Below are 15,300 nucleotides of genomic sequence, written 5' to 3'. Positions count from 1 at the left end.
CAAAATTGGGCTGGGTTGATATTTATTAGGCAAAAGGTTACGGACACAGAGTGACAGCCAGAGTCATGATACAGATTAACCTGGATCGCGCTGAATGGCGGAACAGGTGTGAGGCGCTGAACAGCTCGCTTCTGTTCCTTTGTGTGGAATGACCTGCCAAATGTTCACCCATCTTCCCATCAGCATGTCAAACCAGCCCCCGAATGAATACTCGGCAAGTCCTGGAAAAATCGTACCTTTCAGTAACCTCTGGGTGGATGAGTGTCATGGCATCACGAGCTGATTTACTTAAGGGGGTGCAATGTTTAGAGCAGGACACGTTGCTCTGTAGGTCTTCAGATCTCTTCAGCCGTTTCCCATAGTAACTCTGAAAGCAATAAGAGAAGAGAATTAATAAGATTTTTGCTCTACTTCCACGGTCAGTGATCCTGACTGATGCTGAGGAAAGCTCCCTCTACACTGTCCCCATCAAACACTCCCAGGACAGGTACAGCACAGGGTTAGATACAGAGTAAAGCTCCCTCTACACTGTCCCCATCAAACACTCCCAGGACAGGTACAGCACGGGGTTAGATACAGAGTAAAGCTCCCTGTACACTGTCCCCATCAAACACTCCCAGGACAGGTACAGCACAGGGTTAGATACAGAGTAAAGCTCCCTCTACACTGTCCCCATCAAACACTCCCAGGACAGGTACAGCACGGGGTTAGATACAGTGTGAAGCTCCCTCTACATTGTCCCTATCAAACACTCCCAGGACAGTTACAGTATGGGGTTAGATACAGAGTAAAGCTCCCTCTACAGTGTCCCCATCAAACACCCCCAGGACAGGGACAGCACAGCGTTAGATACAGAGTAAAGCTCCCGCTACACTGTCCCCATCAAACACTCCCAGCCCAGGTACAGGACAGGGTTAGATACAGAGCAAAGCTCCCTCTACACTGTCCCCATCAAACACTCCCAGGACAGGGACAGCACAGAGTTAGATACAGAGTAAAGCTCCCGCTACACTGTCCCCATCAAACACTCCCAGCACAGGTACAGAACAGGGTTAGATACAGTGTGAAGCTCCCTCTACATTGTTCCTATCAAACACTCCCAGGACAGGTACAGTATGGGGTTATATACAGAGTAAAGCTCCCTCTACACTGTCCCCATCAAACACTCCCAGGACGGGTACAGCACGGGGTTAGATACAGAGTAAAGCTCCCTCTACACTGTCCCCATCAAACACTCCCAGGACAGGTACAGAATGGGGTTAGATACAAAGTAAATCTCCCTCTACACTGTCCCCATCAAACACTCCAAGGACAGATACAGCACGGGGTTAGATACAGAGTAAAGCTCCCTGTACACTGTCCCCATCAAACACTCCCAGGACGGGTACAGCACGGAGTTAGATACAGAGTAAAGCTCCCTCTACACTGTCCCCATCAAGCACTACCAGGACAGACACAGCACGGGGTTAGATACAGAGTAAAGCTCCCTCTGATAACTTTCGAAAAGAGATTTGAATTCCCGGTATGATGTCTTTAAGGAGTTGCACAAGAGTTCAAGTTTTGTGACTTTTACTTTAAGAAACAAATGAAAAGAAACATTGATTCAGCATTCCTTAGTTAGAAAATAATATTTCAAACTATAGAAGAGAGAATCCTCTTTAATATTTGATTGCGACCAATAGCCCCAAGATGTATATTGTTACGCTACCCTGGGTTAGTGTGCAGTCAATTCCAGCCCTACAGGCCCCAGGGTTCCAATGTAAGTGAATTAGCCAATAATTTGTATATAGTTTCTGAGCTCTTGAACCCTTGACTGCTCCAATGACTTACAGCCACCAAATTTGTAAGTAAAATTCAATAACTGCTTATTTATAACAAGAAAAAAGATAAACATCTCATAGTGATACCAGAACAATGGCCAGCTAATCTAATTAATCTCCCTTTTACCATCCCACCCTCTACCCAAACACACACAAGACAGACACACATAGAGGGGAAGGGAAAGGGTAAAAATATAATGGGGATGAAAAACAGAAGAAAGAGAGATGTGTCCTTGCTGCTGATGTTGAAGTCTTTGTAGATGGCTATGTGCCCAGGATGAGGAGTGTTGCAAACCACCAGTTGGATTGGTTCTTCTGGCATGTGCAGTCAATCAGAATTCGCAGGCTGTAAGATGTCCTCTGGGGAATCACTTTCACTTTTGTTCACCTTATCCCCCTCAGTTATGTTACATCCTGACTGGCCTCCAGTTCCACCAGATTAACCCTCAGCGTTACTGCAGTAAGATTCAAGTTCTCCACATGAGAGTTTAAAAGAAGGTTTTCAAACAATCCAGTCTACCTGCAGCTGACCTGGATCTTCCGGTAGGTTTAATTGGCTGTGGTGCCGAGAGAGAGAAAGGCCTTTCCTTCAAGTCTTTAGAGAGGTCATCAGGAGAGAGAGAGAGAACTGTGTCACTCCAAGCCTCTTAGTCAAAATATAAACTAACTCTGCATAGTGGCACCTGTCTGTGTCTTGCTGAATGTTCTGGAACAGCCCATCCCAATCAGCATTGGGTGCCAGTTAAGTCCTGGGAAACTAAAATACCCAATCGTCTGCCAGCCAAGTCCATCAAAATACACCATCACTGGACCGAACCAAATAGCACAACTCACCGGGGGTGTCCTGTAGTCAGACCAAATAGCACCTCTGCTGAGCCAGGGTGGGGAAGTGGGAGGGAATGTCTTGTTTCATTTTAAAAATAAAAGTAGTCCATCTGAAAAGCATAACTTGATCCAACTGTCCGGGCATGCAAGTTATTAAGGCAAAGAATAACAGAAAGTAAAGAATCAATACCAGCAGGAAGGCCCATTCAGTGATTTCTGATCCCGCCCACAGTAGGCCAAATCTTCCAGAGACTTGCTTTGGAATGTGTTTCTTGACCAGAGACTGTCTGGCCTCCATATTTTGTCCGGTAGCTCACAGATAACGTGCAGGTGTTATCTCACTATTGACCTCACTGGCTGCAACTTTTTGTCTCTGTTAGAGGGTCAGTACTGAGGGAGTGCCGCACTGTCAGAGGGTCAGTACTGAGGGAGTGCTGCACTGTCTGAGGGTCAGCACTGAGGGAACACCGCATTGTCAGAGAGTCAGTACTGAGGGAGTGCCGCACTGTCAGAGGGTCAGTACTGAGGGAGCGCTGCGCTGTCAGAGGGTGAGTACTGAGGGAGTGCTGCACTGTCTGAGGGTCAGCACTGAGGGAACACCGCATTGTCAGAGGGTCAGTACTGAGGGAGTGCTGCACTGTCAGAGGGTCAGTAATGAGGGAGTGCTGCACTGTCAGAGGGTCAGTACTGAGGGGGCGCTGCACTGTCAGAGGGTCAGTACTGAAGGAGTGCTGCACTGTCAGAGGGTCAGTACTGAGGGAGTGCTGCACTATCAGAGGGTCAGTACTGAGGGGGTGCCGCAATGTCAGAGGGTCAGTACTGAGGGAGTGCTGCACTGTCAGAGGGTCAGTGCTGAGGGAGTGCTGCACTGTCAGAGGGTCCGTACTGAGGGAGTTCTGCACTATCAGAGGGTCAGTACTGAGGGAGTGCTGCACTATCAGAGGGTCCGTACTGAGGGAGTGCTGCACTGTCAGAGGGTCAGTACTGAGGGAGTGCTGCACTGTCAGAGGGTCAGTAATGAGGGAGTGCTGCACTGTCAGAGGGTCAGTACTGATGGAGTGCCGCACTGTCAGAGGGTCAGTACTGAGGGGGCGCTGCACTGTCAGAGGGTCAGTACTGAAGGAGTGCTGCACTGTCAGAGGGTCAGTACTGAGGGAGTGCTGCACTATCAGAGGGTCAGTACTGAGGGGGTGCCGCAATGTCAGAGGGTCAGTACTGAGGGAGTGCTGCACTGTCAGAGGGTCAGTACTGAGGGAGTGCTGCACTATCAGAGGGTCCATACTGAGGGAGTGCTGCATTGTCAGAGTCAGTACTGAGGGAGTGCTGCACTGTCAGAGGGTCAGTACTGAGGAAGCACTGCACTGTCAGAGGGTCAGTACTGAGGGAGTTCTGCACTATCAGAGGGTCAGTACTGAGGGAGTGCTGCACTATCAGAGGGTCCGTACTGAGGGAGTGCTGCATTGTCAGAGTCAGTACTGAGGGAGTGCTGCACTGTCAGAGGGTCAGTACTGAGGAAGCACTGCACTGTCAGAGGGTCAGTACTGAGGGAGTGCTGCACTGTCAGAGGGTCAGTACTGAGGGAGTGCTGCATGGTCAGAGTCAGTACTGAGGGAGCGCTGCACTGTCAGAGGGTCAGTACTGAGGGAGCGCCGCACTGTCAGAGGGTCAGTACTGAGGGAGTGCTGCACTGTCAGAGGGTCAGTACTGAGGGAGTGCTGCACTGTCAGAGGGTCAGTACTGAGGGAGTGCTGCACTGTCAGAGGGTCAGTACTAAGGGAGTGCTGCACTGTCAGAAGGTCAGTACTGAGGGAGTGCTGCACTGTCAGAGGGTCAGTACTAAGGGAGTGCTGCACTGTCAGAGAGTCAGTACTGAGGGAGCGCCGCACTGTCAGAGGGTCAGTACTGAGGGAGTGCTGCACTGTCAGAGGGTCAGTACTAAGGGAGTGCTGCACTGTCAGAGGGTCAATACTGAGGGAGTGCCGCACTGTCAGAGGGTCAGTACTGAGGGAGTGCTGCACTGTCAGAGGGTCAGTACTGAGAGAGTGCTGCACTGTCAGAGGGTCAGTACTGAGGGAGTGCTGCACTGTCAGAGGGTCAGTACTGAGGGAGTGCTGCACTGTCAGAGGGTCAGTACTGAGGGAGCGCTGCACTGTCAGAGGGTCAGTACTGAGGGAGTGCTGCACTGTCAGAGGGTCAGTACTGAGAGAGTGCTGCACTGTCAGATTTTAGTTTTAACCTTCTCCCTGGACCTTGAGCCTCAATCTTATTCTATTTATAGCCTTTGGAAGGAATGTAATCAAAGATGTGTGGGTTAGGTGGAATGCCTGTGCTAAATTGCCACTCCGTGTCCAGGAATGTGCAGCTGAGGGGGTGGGGTGACAGGGGGAGTGGGCTTGGGTATTCTACTTTCAGAGAGTCGATGCAGAACCAATGGGCCGAATGGTAGAACCCTCAAGAGTATTGAAAGTCAGAGAGATCTAGGTGTACAGGTCCACAGGTCATTGAAAGGGGCAACACAGGTGGAGAAGGTAGTCAAGAAGGCATACGGCATGTTTGCCTTCATTGGCCGGGGCATTGAGTATAAGAATTGGCAAGTCATGTTGCAGCTGTATAGAACCTTAGTTAGGCCACACTTGGAGTATAGTATTCAATTCTGGTCGCCATACTACCAGAAGGATGTGGAGGCTTTAGAGAGGGTGCAGAAGAGATTTACCAGAATGTTGCCTGGTATGGAGGGCATTAGCTATGAGGAGCGGTTGAATAAACTCGGTTTGTTCTCACTGGAACGACGGAGGTTGAGGGGCGACCTGATAGAGGTCTACAAAATTATGAGGGGCATAGACAGAGTGGATAGTCAATTACTCGGGGGCATAGGTTTAAGGTGCGAGGTGCAAGGTTTAGAGTAGATGTACGAGGCACGTTTTTTACGCAGAGGGTAGTGGGTGCCTGGAACTCGCTGCCGGAGGAGGTGGTGGGAGCAGGGACGATAGTGACGTTTAAGGGGCAGCTTGACAAATACATGAATAGGATGAGAAGAGAGGGATACGGACCCAGGAAGTGTAGAAGATTTTAGTTTAGACGGGCAGCATGGTCGGCGCAGGCTTGGAGGGCCGAAGGGCCTGTTCCTGTGCTGTACTTTTCTTTGCTCTTTGTACTTTGAATGGCTTCCTTCTGCACTTGCGTCTCAGCTTGTGTCAAATATATACTGGTTTGGAGAAAAAAGTAACTCCGTTAACAAAAAAAAAGTACTTTGCAAATTTTATTCTAATCTTTCCAGAAGTTAATGCATTGTTTGTAAGATGCCAAAATTCACTTTTCACTTTTAAAACCACTGGCGAAACAGTACACTGGGGTGCGAATGATGTTGAAGACGTTAATCGTCCAACACAACTCCCAACTGCAACGGGTGGCTAATCAGGAAAAATTCAACAGGTCCGGCAGCATCCCGATGGAGAGCAAACAAAGTTTACACTTCGAGTCCTCATGACACTTCTTCAGAACTACAGAGAGGGTAAAATGTGATTATGTACAAGAGGGAGTAGAACAGAGCTGGAGCAGTGATTAGTGGGAACAGGGAGAGAGTTCAACAAAGATGCAGCTAAACTGAAGAACAAGTGACAGATGGCCCGGCGGGGGAGGGGAAGAGAGCGTTTGTCTTTTTGAGTTAACTCACTCGTGCTGCCCGACCGGTTGAGTTTTTTTCCCCAGCCTTCTCTGTTTTCGTTTCAGATTCCAGCATCATTTATTGCGTACAGTTCTGGTCACCGCATTATAGGAAGGACGTGGAGGCTTTGGAGCGGGTGCAGAGGAGATTTACCAGGATGTTGCCTGGTATGGAGGGAAAATCTTATGAGGAAAGGCTGATGGACTTGAGGTTGTTTTCGTTGGAGAGAAGAAGGTTAAGAGGAGACTTAATAGAGGCATACAAAATGATCAGGGGGTTGGATAGGGTGGACAGTGAGAGCCTTCTCCCGCGGATGGAAATGGCTGGCACGAGGGGACATAGCTTTAAACTGAGGGGTAATAGATATAGGACAGAGGTCAGAGGTAGGTTCTTTACGCAAAGAGTAGTGAGGCCGTGGAATGCCCTACCTGCTACAGTAGTGAACTCGCCAACATTGAGGGCATTTAAAAGGTTATTGGATAAACATATGGATGATAATGGCATAGTGTAGGTTAGATGGCTTTTGTTTCGGTGCAACATGGTGGGCCGAAGGGCCTGTACTGCGCTGTATCGTTCTATGTTCTATCCGGTGTGTTTTGCTGTTTTGGTGGCTTCAGTATTGCAGATCACAAAGTTCTTCAACCTTGAGCAGAACTTCAGAGTCCACACCCCAGTCCATCAGCACCTGCTCACTAATTCTAGCTCCACGTTAACCAGGCCTGCAATGGGGGGAACAGACGATGGAAGAATTGCTTGAGCTGTGTTAGAAAGTTGGGTTGTGAGGGAGTGTTCTGAAGCTGGAAGGCAAGAGAGAGAGAGAGTCAGCGATAGAGAGAGGGAGAGGGTGTGATAGCCAAGACGAGGATCTCAGAGTACAGAGGTTGCATGTGGATGTGGGTCCCACTGCTCCTTATGACTCCGGGTCACAGCTGACTGTACATAAAGAACAAACCTGATCTTAGTTGAGATTACAGCCCAGCAGTGAAAATGATTTAAAACCCCCAACTCTCGTGGACTGGGCTATGGATAAACATTGGGCGGGATTCTCTGTTCCGTCGCGCCAGGCATCCCCCCCCCCCCACCCCCCCTGGCGGGGGGGGTCCCATTGTGGGACGCTCCGCCCCGTCGGGAAATCCCCCACCGTGGGTGCGCTGCCAGCGCAACGGAGAATATCGCCAGTGGAAAATCCAGCCCACATTGGCCGGCTGGCGGGATGGAGAATGCCGCCCAATGTTTATCCAGGTTTAGCATGCTATTTCTTCTATCAATCATGGTCAGTCCTTAATTACTCTGTATGATTCACTGTCAGCCTCTAATAGTGTGTGTGTGTGTGTGTGTGTGTATTATCGAAGGCTCTGGTTCACATAGGGTTAATGTGGGACTGAGCCTAGTGATGTCAGACAGCACATGACCCACACCTAGTTTTGGACAGAGCGGTGTGTACCAGCCAGCACGGAGACAGCTCCCCAGCTTGTACCCTTGACCGTATATTGTAAATAGTTCTAAGAGTCGATAAAGACTTGGACTTAACCTGCGGGGGACTATGAAGTCTTCTTCCTAGCCACGGAACTGTAACCAATGCTCGACAACATTTGTGTTTGTGTGAGTGCGTGTGTTTGTGTGTGTGAGTGTCAGTTTATCTGTGTTTGTGTATGTGCTTATAACGGTCTGTGTAATTCTGTATATTTGTGTGTCTGTGTTTGTGTGTGTGTCCTTGTGTATGTATGTTTGTGTGTCTGAGTGTGTGCCTGTGTGTCTTTGTGTGTGTGAGTGTGTGTCTGGTGTGCGTGTGTACATGTTTGTGTGCAAGTGTATGTACGTCTCTGTATGTGTGTACGTGTGCGAGTGTTTGTGCATGTATTTGTATATGTGTGTGTCTGTGTGCATGTGTGTGTGCGCGTGTGTGTGTGTGCCTGTGTGTGAGTGCCCGTGTGTGTGTGTGTGCCTGTGTGTGAGTGCCCGTGTGTGTGTGTGTGTGTGTGTGTGTGTGAATGTGTGTGTGCCTGTGTGTCTTTGTGTGTTTGAGTGTGTGTGAGTGTCCATGTGTGAGTGCCTTTTGTAAGGGCCCCGAAGAATCCAGCACGAGTTTTAAGGATACAACATAATAACGTTTATTTACTATAACAATATATACATAACAGTAGCAGTAACTTCCCTTGCTACCTTCTCCTTCCTCCTGGTTCCTGGACTGGCCAGCTTATTTATAGTAGGGGATTCTCCGCCCCCCTCATTGGGGAAGTTCATACTCCCATAGGAATGTGGGATAGTCATTAGTCCCCAGCCAATCATCAGTAGGCCGGTTATAACAGTGCCCATGTGTGTGTGCATTCATATGGCTGGTTTAGCTCACTGGGCTAAATCGCTGGCTTTTAAAGCAGACCAAGGCAGGCCAGCAGCACGGTTCAATTCCCGTACCAGCCTCCCTGAACAGGTGCCGGAATGTGGCGACTAGGGGCTTTTCACAGTAACTTAATTGAAGCCTACTTGTGACAATAAGCAATTTTCATTTCATTCATGTGTGTGTATTTGTCAGCGTCTGTGCCTGTGTGTGAACGTCTGTGTGTGAGTGTAACTCAGTGGGCGTTAGGACCTAGGGGAACTATAGAAACGCAAGCAGCCTCGCAGGAGATTTAAGCAATGTGCAACATCGTTCCCAGATTGAATTGAAATGTGATCCTTTCTAAAGTGTGTTCTCCTCTTACATTAGCACTGATGCTCCTCATGCAGTTGCTGCTCCCTTGCATTGCAAGGGGTGTGTGCTGTGTGTCACAAATGAAACTAAACAGTTTGAATAATGTCACAGAAATGCCCAAATTCTCTTACTTTAACCTGATCCTGAATGGCGGTGTCCTTCAAGCTCATATCCGTGCAGAGAGAGTGGATTGCGGCCTCGAATTGGCACTAAATCCTTGCCTTAAATAGGGCCTCTCTGCAAAGTTCAACACAAGGTATTTACAGCGTCTTCCACTCTGTAATCACAGTCTGACTGGGCAACGTACGCTCAGCGGCATCACACTAAGTCCGATCTGTTCAGGATATGAGTTTTGCGACAGCAATTAGAGATGGACGACAAGTGCTAGCCTTGCCAGTGGGGCATGCGCAACTGCTCCTGGCACCTCCCCGCCGGCAGAAAGCACCAGGAACTTTGAGGAACAGATGGCAAGCCAATCATTTCATTTTAACAAAAAAAGTCAGCCGATTAGACCAATCCACAGCTTGTCCAGGGAAAGTGCAAATCATGTGAGCGAAGTGATATAATGACATTGTTTGCTTTGTAATGGGCTTTTTATCTAATGTACTGCGATTGTAATTATAGCTGTCCTCGGACTGGCAAAATAAAAGACTTTATCCTCCAATTCGTCGCTTAGTCATTTCTTTGGAATTTTTATGATTCTCCTTCTTTCTGGAAGTGTAAGAATTCAGTCTTTCAGAACAAGGCCAAAGCTGCAACATGAAGGCAGACACACAGGGCGGCACGGTAGCACAGTGGTTAGCACCGTGGCTTCACAGCTCCAGAGTCCCAGGTTCGATTCCCGGCTTGGGTCACTGTCTGTGCGGAGTCTGCACGTTCTCCCCGTGTGTGCGTGGGTTTCCTCCGGGCGCTCCGGTTTTCCTCCCACAAGTCCCGAAAGACATGCTTGTTAGGTGAATTGGACATTCTGAATTCTCCCTCCGCGTCACCGAACAGGCGCCGGAGTGTGGCGACTACGGGATTTTCACAGTAACTTCATTGCAGTGTTAATGTAAGCCTACTTGTGACAATAAAGATTATTATTATACAAAATTATGAGGGACCCAGACAGGGTGGACAGGAAAGACTTGTTTCCCCTAGCTTCGGGGTCAATTACTAGATTTAAAGTGATTGATGAAAGGATTATAAGGACAAGAGGGAAACCTGTTTCGCCTGGAGGATGGTGGGCGTCTGGAATTCACTGCCTAATTTGGTAATTGGGGCTGAAATGGTCAACCCATTTAATAGGTATCTGGGGCGTCATTCTCCGCCGGCGGGAGTCTCCGTTCTGCCGGCACCGGGGGGTTTCCCGACGGCGTGGGGCTGCCCCACAATGGGAAACCCCATTGACCGGCCGGTGTTACGGAGACTCCCGCCGGCCGGTCGGCGCAGAAATGTGGCGGGGCGGGTAGGAGAATTTCGCCCCTGGATCTGCACCTGAGGAGCTGTATTCCGGGTTACGGACCATTGTCTCCCCTTTTGGATGACGGTCACTGCTGACACATCACACAAACTACTCAGGCAAGTATTCTTCAATCAAGTTTACTTTATTCGAATCAAATGTGTCACATGGGCTCTGATGCAGTTAATTATTATCACACAGACTGATACTTAACCCTTAGTAAAACCACCACGCAGACTTTAACTCAATAAGTGATAACTGTTACTCAACTCACGTGTCGAACTCAAATATCACCTCCATCAGAACAGCTGGCCAAGCTTTCTGGAAGGATGCTTTTCTCCAACCTCTGGAAGGTTCGATGATGAGTTTTATTACCCTCTAGCTGCTGAGGTTGTGTTTTACAAATCCAGTGAACAAGATCCATTTGTTCCATTATGCCAGTTTCTGTGACTACAAAGGTCACATAGAATTTACAGTGCAGAAGGAGGCCATTCGGCCCATCGAGTCTACACCGCCCTTGAAAAAGCACCCAAACCGGAGCACCCGGAGGAAACCCACGCAGACACGGGGACGACGTGCAGACTCCGCACAGACAGTGACCCAAGCCGGGAACCGAACCTGGGTCCCTGGAGCTGTGAAGCAACAGTGCTAACCACTGTGCTACCGTGCCGCCCCGTGCCGTCAGGTGGCCTGTTTTTCAATGTCTCCAGCCATCTAGATGCAATCATCCTCCAGCATTCTTCGTCACGCAGCTGTTACCTTTTGCCTCATCACGTAGCTGCTAAAGGTCTCCTTTTGATGCCAGCAGTGTTAATCTTCCCGTTGAGGAAACGGTATTTCCAGACCTCTTGAATAACTTGTTACTTGACCATATTTCCCAGAATCCTAGCACCAGGGTTACACCAGGTGTTGGAAAATGGGATTTAAATGAGTGGCTAGTTTCTATTTCTCTCTCTTTTCGACTGGCATGGACACGATGGGCTGAATGGCCTCTTTCTATCACCTTGCTATGATTTGACGGTTACTTCCAGGTCACGGCCTTTGATCTTGGTGCACGGGCACACCACACTCCACCTCCAATTGGGCAAGCTAAGGTTTGGCGCAACATTGATTGAACATGAATTTTTGAAAAAACGACATCAAAGCAATAAATTGATCATTTAGAAGAAAGTGACTAATAAAAATGACCAGCAAAAAATGTCAAGCAGCAGAGTTAACCCACATGTTGCACCTTTTCGGGTAGGAAGCATTTCTGGAGAAGAAAGGAAGTGTTGAAAGCACATGACCAGGAAGATTCTTGAATGAGCAGTTGGGAGGGAGTACATCCAGAGTCAGACACAGCCAGAGCAAATATGTGTATTTGGAAATTTGGAGCAAGGTGGGAATTGAACTGGGAGTGGTCTTGTCCTGCCGCAGGAGTAGAGGCTACAAGAGAGAGGGCTGATTGGTACATAGAACATACAGTGCAGAAGGAGGCCACCCAGCCCATCGAGTCTGCTGCAACCCACCCAAGCCCTCACTTCCACCCCATCCCCGTAACCCAATAACCCCTCCTAACCTTTTTTTTTATATTAAAGGCAATTTATCACGGCCAGTCCACCTAACCTGCACGTCTTTGGACTGTGGGAGGAAACCGGAGCACCCAGAGGAAACCCACGCAGATACGGGGAGAACGTGCAGACTCCGCACAGACAGTGACCCAGACCCAGCGGGGAATCGAACCTGGGACCCTGGCGCTGCGAAGCCACAGTGCTAGCCACTTGTGCTACCATGCTGCCCAAGTAGTGGTAAGTAGTGGATAAGTTATTTTTTCCAATTTAGAACTACACTAAGGAAAGGAAAGAGTTCTGGCTTTTAAAAACATAACTTAAATAGTTTTCTAATTGGCACAAATTTAAGAGCCTTTTAACTAAAAGTATGATTGGGAGGCTCAGTCCCGTGTTTTGCATGGCCTGCAGTATGTGGGAATGCTGAGACACTCTTTGCGGTCTGGATGGCCACCTGTGCGGGAAGTGCCACCGCGGTGTTTGACCAGCTTGACAGCCGGGTTTCGGAGCTTGAGCGTCGGCTGGAAGCACAGTGGTGAATCCGCGAGACTGAGCGTTACGTTGGTAGACCGCGCAGTCAGTGCAGTCAGAGAGGGAATGATTGACCAGCAATCCGATGTAGGGGAGGGCAGACAGGTAGTCACGTAAGCCCAGATTGGATCTCACTCAAGTACCGTTTTTCTGTTTTGGAAAACGTGATGATATGCATAAAGCAATTCGGTACATAATGTTATACGTGACCTCTGACCACCAGGTGACAGTGTAACCAAACCACGCGACCCTGTGGCTGGAAGTAGGTCGTGTCGGGGGACAGACGTATTTTGCAGTAGCTCTGCAATAGTTAATTAGTGTTATAGTTTATTATTTTATGTATCCTAGTTATCTTTACCATGCAGTTGTTTCATAATAAATTATTTAAACTAGATATTCTATAGTGCATCATTCATATCGGCCAATCTACAGAACAGGACAGAAAACAGTGAGAGTGATGGTTCCTCTGGGGAGTTCTGTCAGAGTCGGGTTCACGGCACTGTGGGGGGCTCAGCTGTACAAGGGGGGGAAGAGTAAGCGTGGAATAGCAGTAGCGTTCGGAGACTCAATCGTGAGGGGTGTCGACAGGCGTTTCTGTGGCCGCATATGTGTTGGTGTGTTGCTTTACTGGTGCCAGGGTCAAGGATGTCACTGAACGGCTGCGGAGCATTCTGAAGGGAGAGGGTGAACAGTCAGAGATTGTGGTTGATATTGCGACCGACGACATGGATAGAAAGAGGGACGAGTTCCTGCAGCAAGAATTTAGGGAGCTAGGTGGCCGATTGAAAAGCAGGACCTCAAAGGTTGTAATCTCTGGACTACTCCCAGTGCCACGTGCTACTGAGTGTAGTAATGGGAGGATAGTGCAGATCAATGCGTGGCTGAAGAGATGGTGCAGGGAGGGCTTTAGTTTCTGGGATCACTGGGTCTGTCTCTGGGGAAGGTGGGATCTGTACAAGTCAGATGGGTTGCACCTGAACCGGAATGGGACCAACATCCTTGCGGGGAGATTTGCTTGTGCTATTGGAGGGGGTTTAAACTAATTTGACGGGGCGATGGGTCACAATATGGAGATACAGTGGGAGCTGAAGCACAGCCAAATATAGAAGTCAAACTAAGTCAGTCTGGAAGGCAGAGTGAAGATAGTCGTGTAATGGCACAAGGTTTTATGGCAAGGCTGGATGGCATGTAGAGGGACTGGGGGACAGCTAATGTGGTAGGCAGCATTATTCAAGAAGGGAAATAGGGAAAAACCAGGTAATTAGAGGCCAGTGAGGGGGACCTCATCAAGGTGCGCATAATGATGAGGGATATAGATCGGATAGATAGGAAGAAACCTTTTCGCTTGGTAGAGGGGTCAATACGGACACTTCCGGGTGCGGCGATGACCAGCTGAGTCGCACGTTTCGGCAGTTCCCTGTGAAACGGACTTTTGGGCTCTTGATAGGAGCCCCAACGGCAATTTTGACGGCTAAAAACACTGTGCGGTAAACCAGAAGGGAATCCCCCCTGGATACGGATGGAAAAAGGAGAGGGAAGTGGCCAGATTGCAGTGGATCCTTTAGAACAGCGGCAAGGAAGGCAAGCAAAAACCAAGATGGCGTCGGAAGGTGGCAGTTTAACATGGGGCCCTGAACAACAAGAGTTCTTGAAATGCTGTGTGGAAGAGATCAAAAAGGAAATGAAGAAAGAGCTGTTGGCCCCGATACTACAGGCGATCGAAGGGCTAAAGGAGGAACAAAAGACCCAGGAGCGGGAGCTTCGGGTCGTGAAGGCAAAGGCAGCCGAGAATGAGGACGATATACAGGGCCTGGTGGTGAAGACGGAGACGCAGGAGGCACATCAGAAACGATGTGTGGAAAGGTTGGAGGCACTGGAAAACAACGCAAGGAGGAACAACCTGAGGATTCTTGGTCTTCCTGAAGGTGTGGAGGGAGCGGACGTCGGGGCATATGTGAGCACGATGCTGCACTCGTTAATGGGAGCGGAGGCCCCGGCGGGTCCGTTGGAGGTGGAGGGAGCATACCGAGTGATGGCGCGAGGACCGAGAGCAGGAGAAATTCCCAGAGCCATAGTGGTGAGATTCCTCCGTTTTAAGGATAGAGAAATGGTCCTTAGATGGGCGAAGAAAACTCGGAGCAGTAAATGGGAGAACGCGGTGATCCGCGTTTATCAAGACTGGAGTGCGGAGGTGGCGAGAAGGAGGGCGAGCTTTAATCGGGCCAAGGCGGTGCTTCATAAAAAGAAGATAAAATTTGGAATGCTGCAACCGGCAAGACTGTGGGTCACATATCGAGAGAGGCACCACTACTTTGAGACGGCGGATGAAGCGTGGACTTTTATTGTGGAAGAAAAACTGGAATGAGCGGGTTATTAAAAAGAACGTTCGAACAAAGTGGTGGGGCGAATGTGGGGGGCAAAGAGGGGTTTTATGTACTAATCCTGCGATGTGGTAACTTTTCTCTCTCCCACAGGTGGTGATGGGGGGAGGAGGGGAGGTGGAGGAGATGGGGCGTTGGCCATTGGGGGCGGGGCCAAGGGAGAAGCGCGGGCTTGGTTCCCGCGCTATGATAATCATGGCGGGAATAGAGAAGCAGGAAGGAGGGGGCGTCGCACGGTGCGAGCCGAGGTCACGGGGGGAAGCCGAGGTCAGCCAGAGTTTGCTGACTTCTGGGAGCAACATGGGGGGAGTAATTACGCTAGCGGGGGATCTAGCGGGGGGGGTGGGAGGGGGGAATTACTGGGTTGCTGCTGCTGGGGAGAGGGGGGAGCTGGTATGG

At 49.5% G+C, this 15,300-nt stretch overlaps 1 protein-coding gene across 1 annotated transcript in view; it reads right to left on the bottom strand.

Annotated features, from left to right (window-relative positions):
• LOC140427654 (arsenite methyltransferase) overlaps positions 1-9,417 on the bottom strand; it is a 66,343-nt gene extending 56,926 nt beyond the window's left edge. Inside the window, exons 1-2 of the mRNA XM_072513111.1 lie at positions 9,133-9,417; positions 237-367 (exon numbers count right to left, since the gene is read on the bottom strand). Coding sequence (XP_072369212.1) covers positions 237-367; positions 9,133-9,171 — 170 coding nt within the window. The 5' untranslated portion in view covers positions 9,172-9,417. The remainder of the gene's footprint in view (positions 1-236; positions 368-9,132) is intronic.
• Between the last annotated feature and the right edge of the window lie 5,883 nt (positions 9,418-15,300).

This window comes from Scyliorhinus torazame, chromosome 8, assembly GCF_047496885.1.
Source record: "Scyliorhinus torazame isolate Kashiwa2021f chromosome 8, sScyTor2.1, whole genome shotgun sequence".
NCBI classification, from domain to species: Eukaryota; Metazoa; Chordata; class Chondrichthyes; order Carcharhiniformes; family Scyliorhinidae; genus Scyliorhinus; species Scyliorhinus torazame.
The sequence above is the reverse complement of the archived record's forward strand: the minus strand, read 5'-3'. Positions and strand labels throughout refer to the sequence as shown.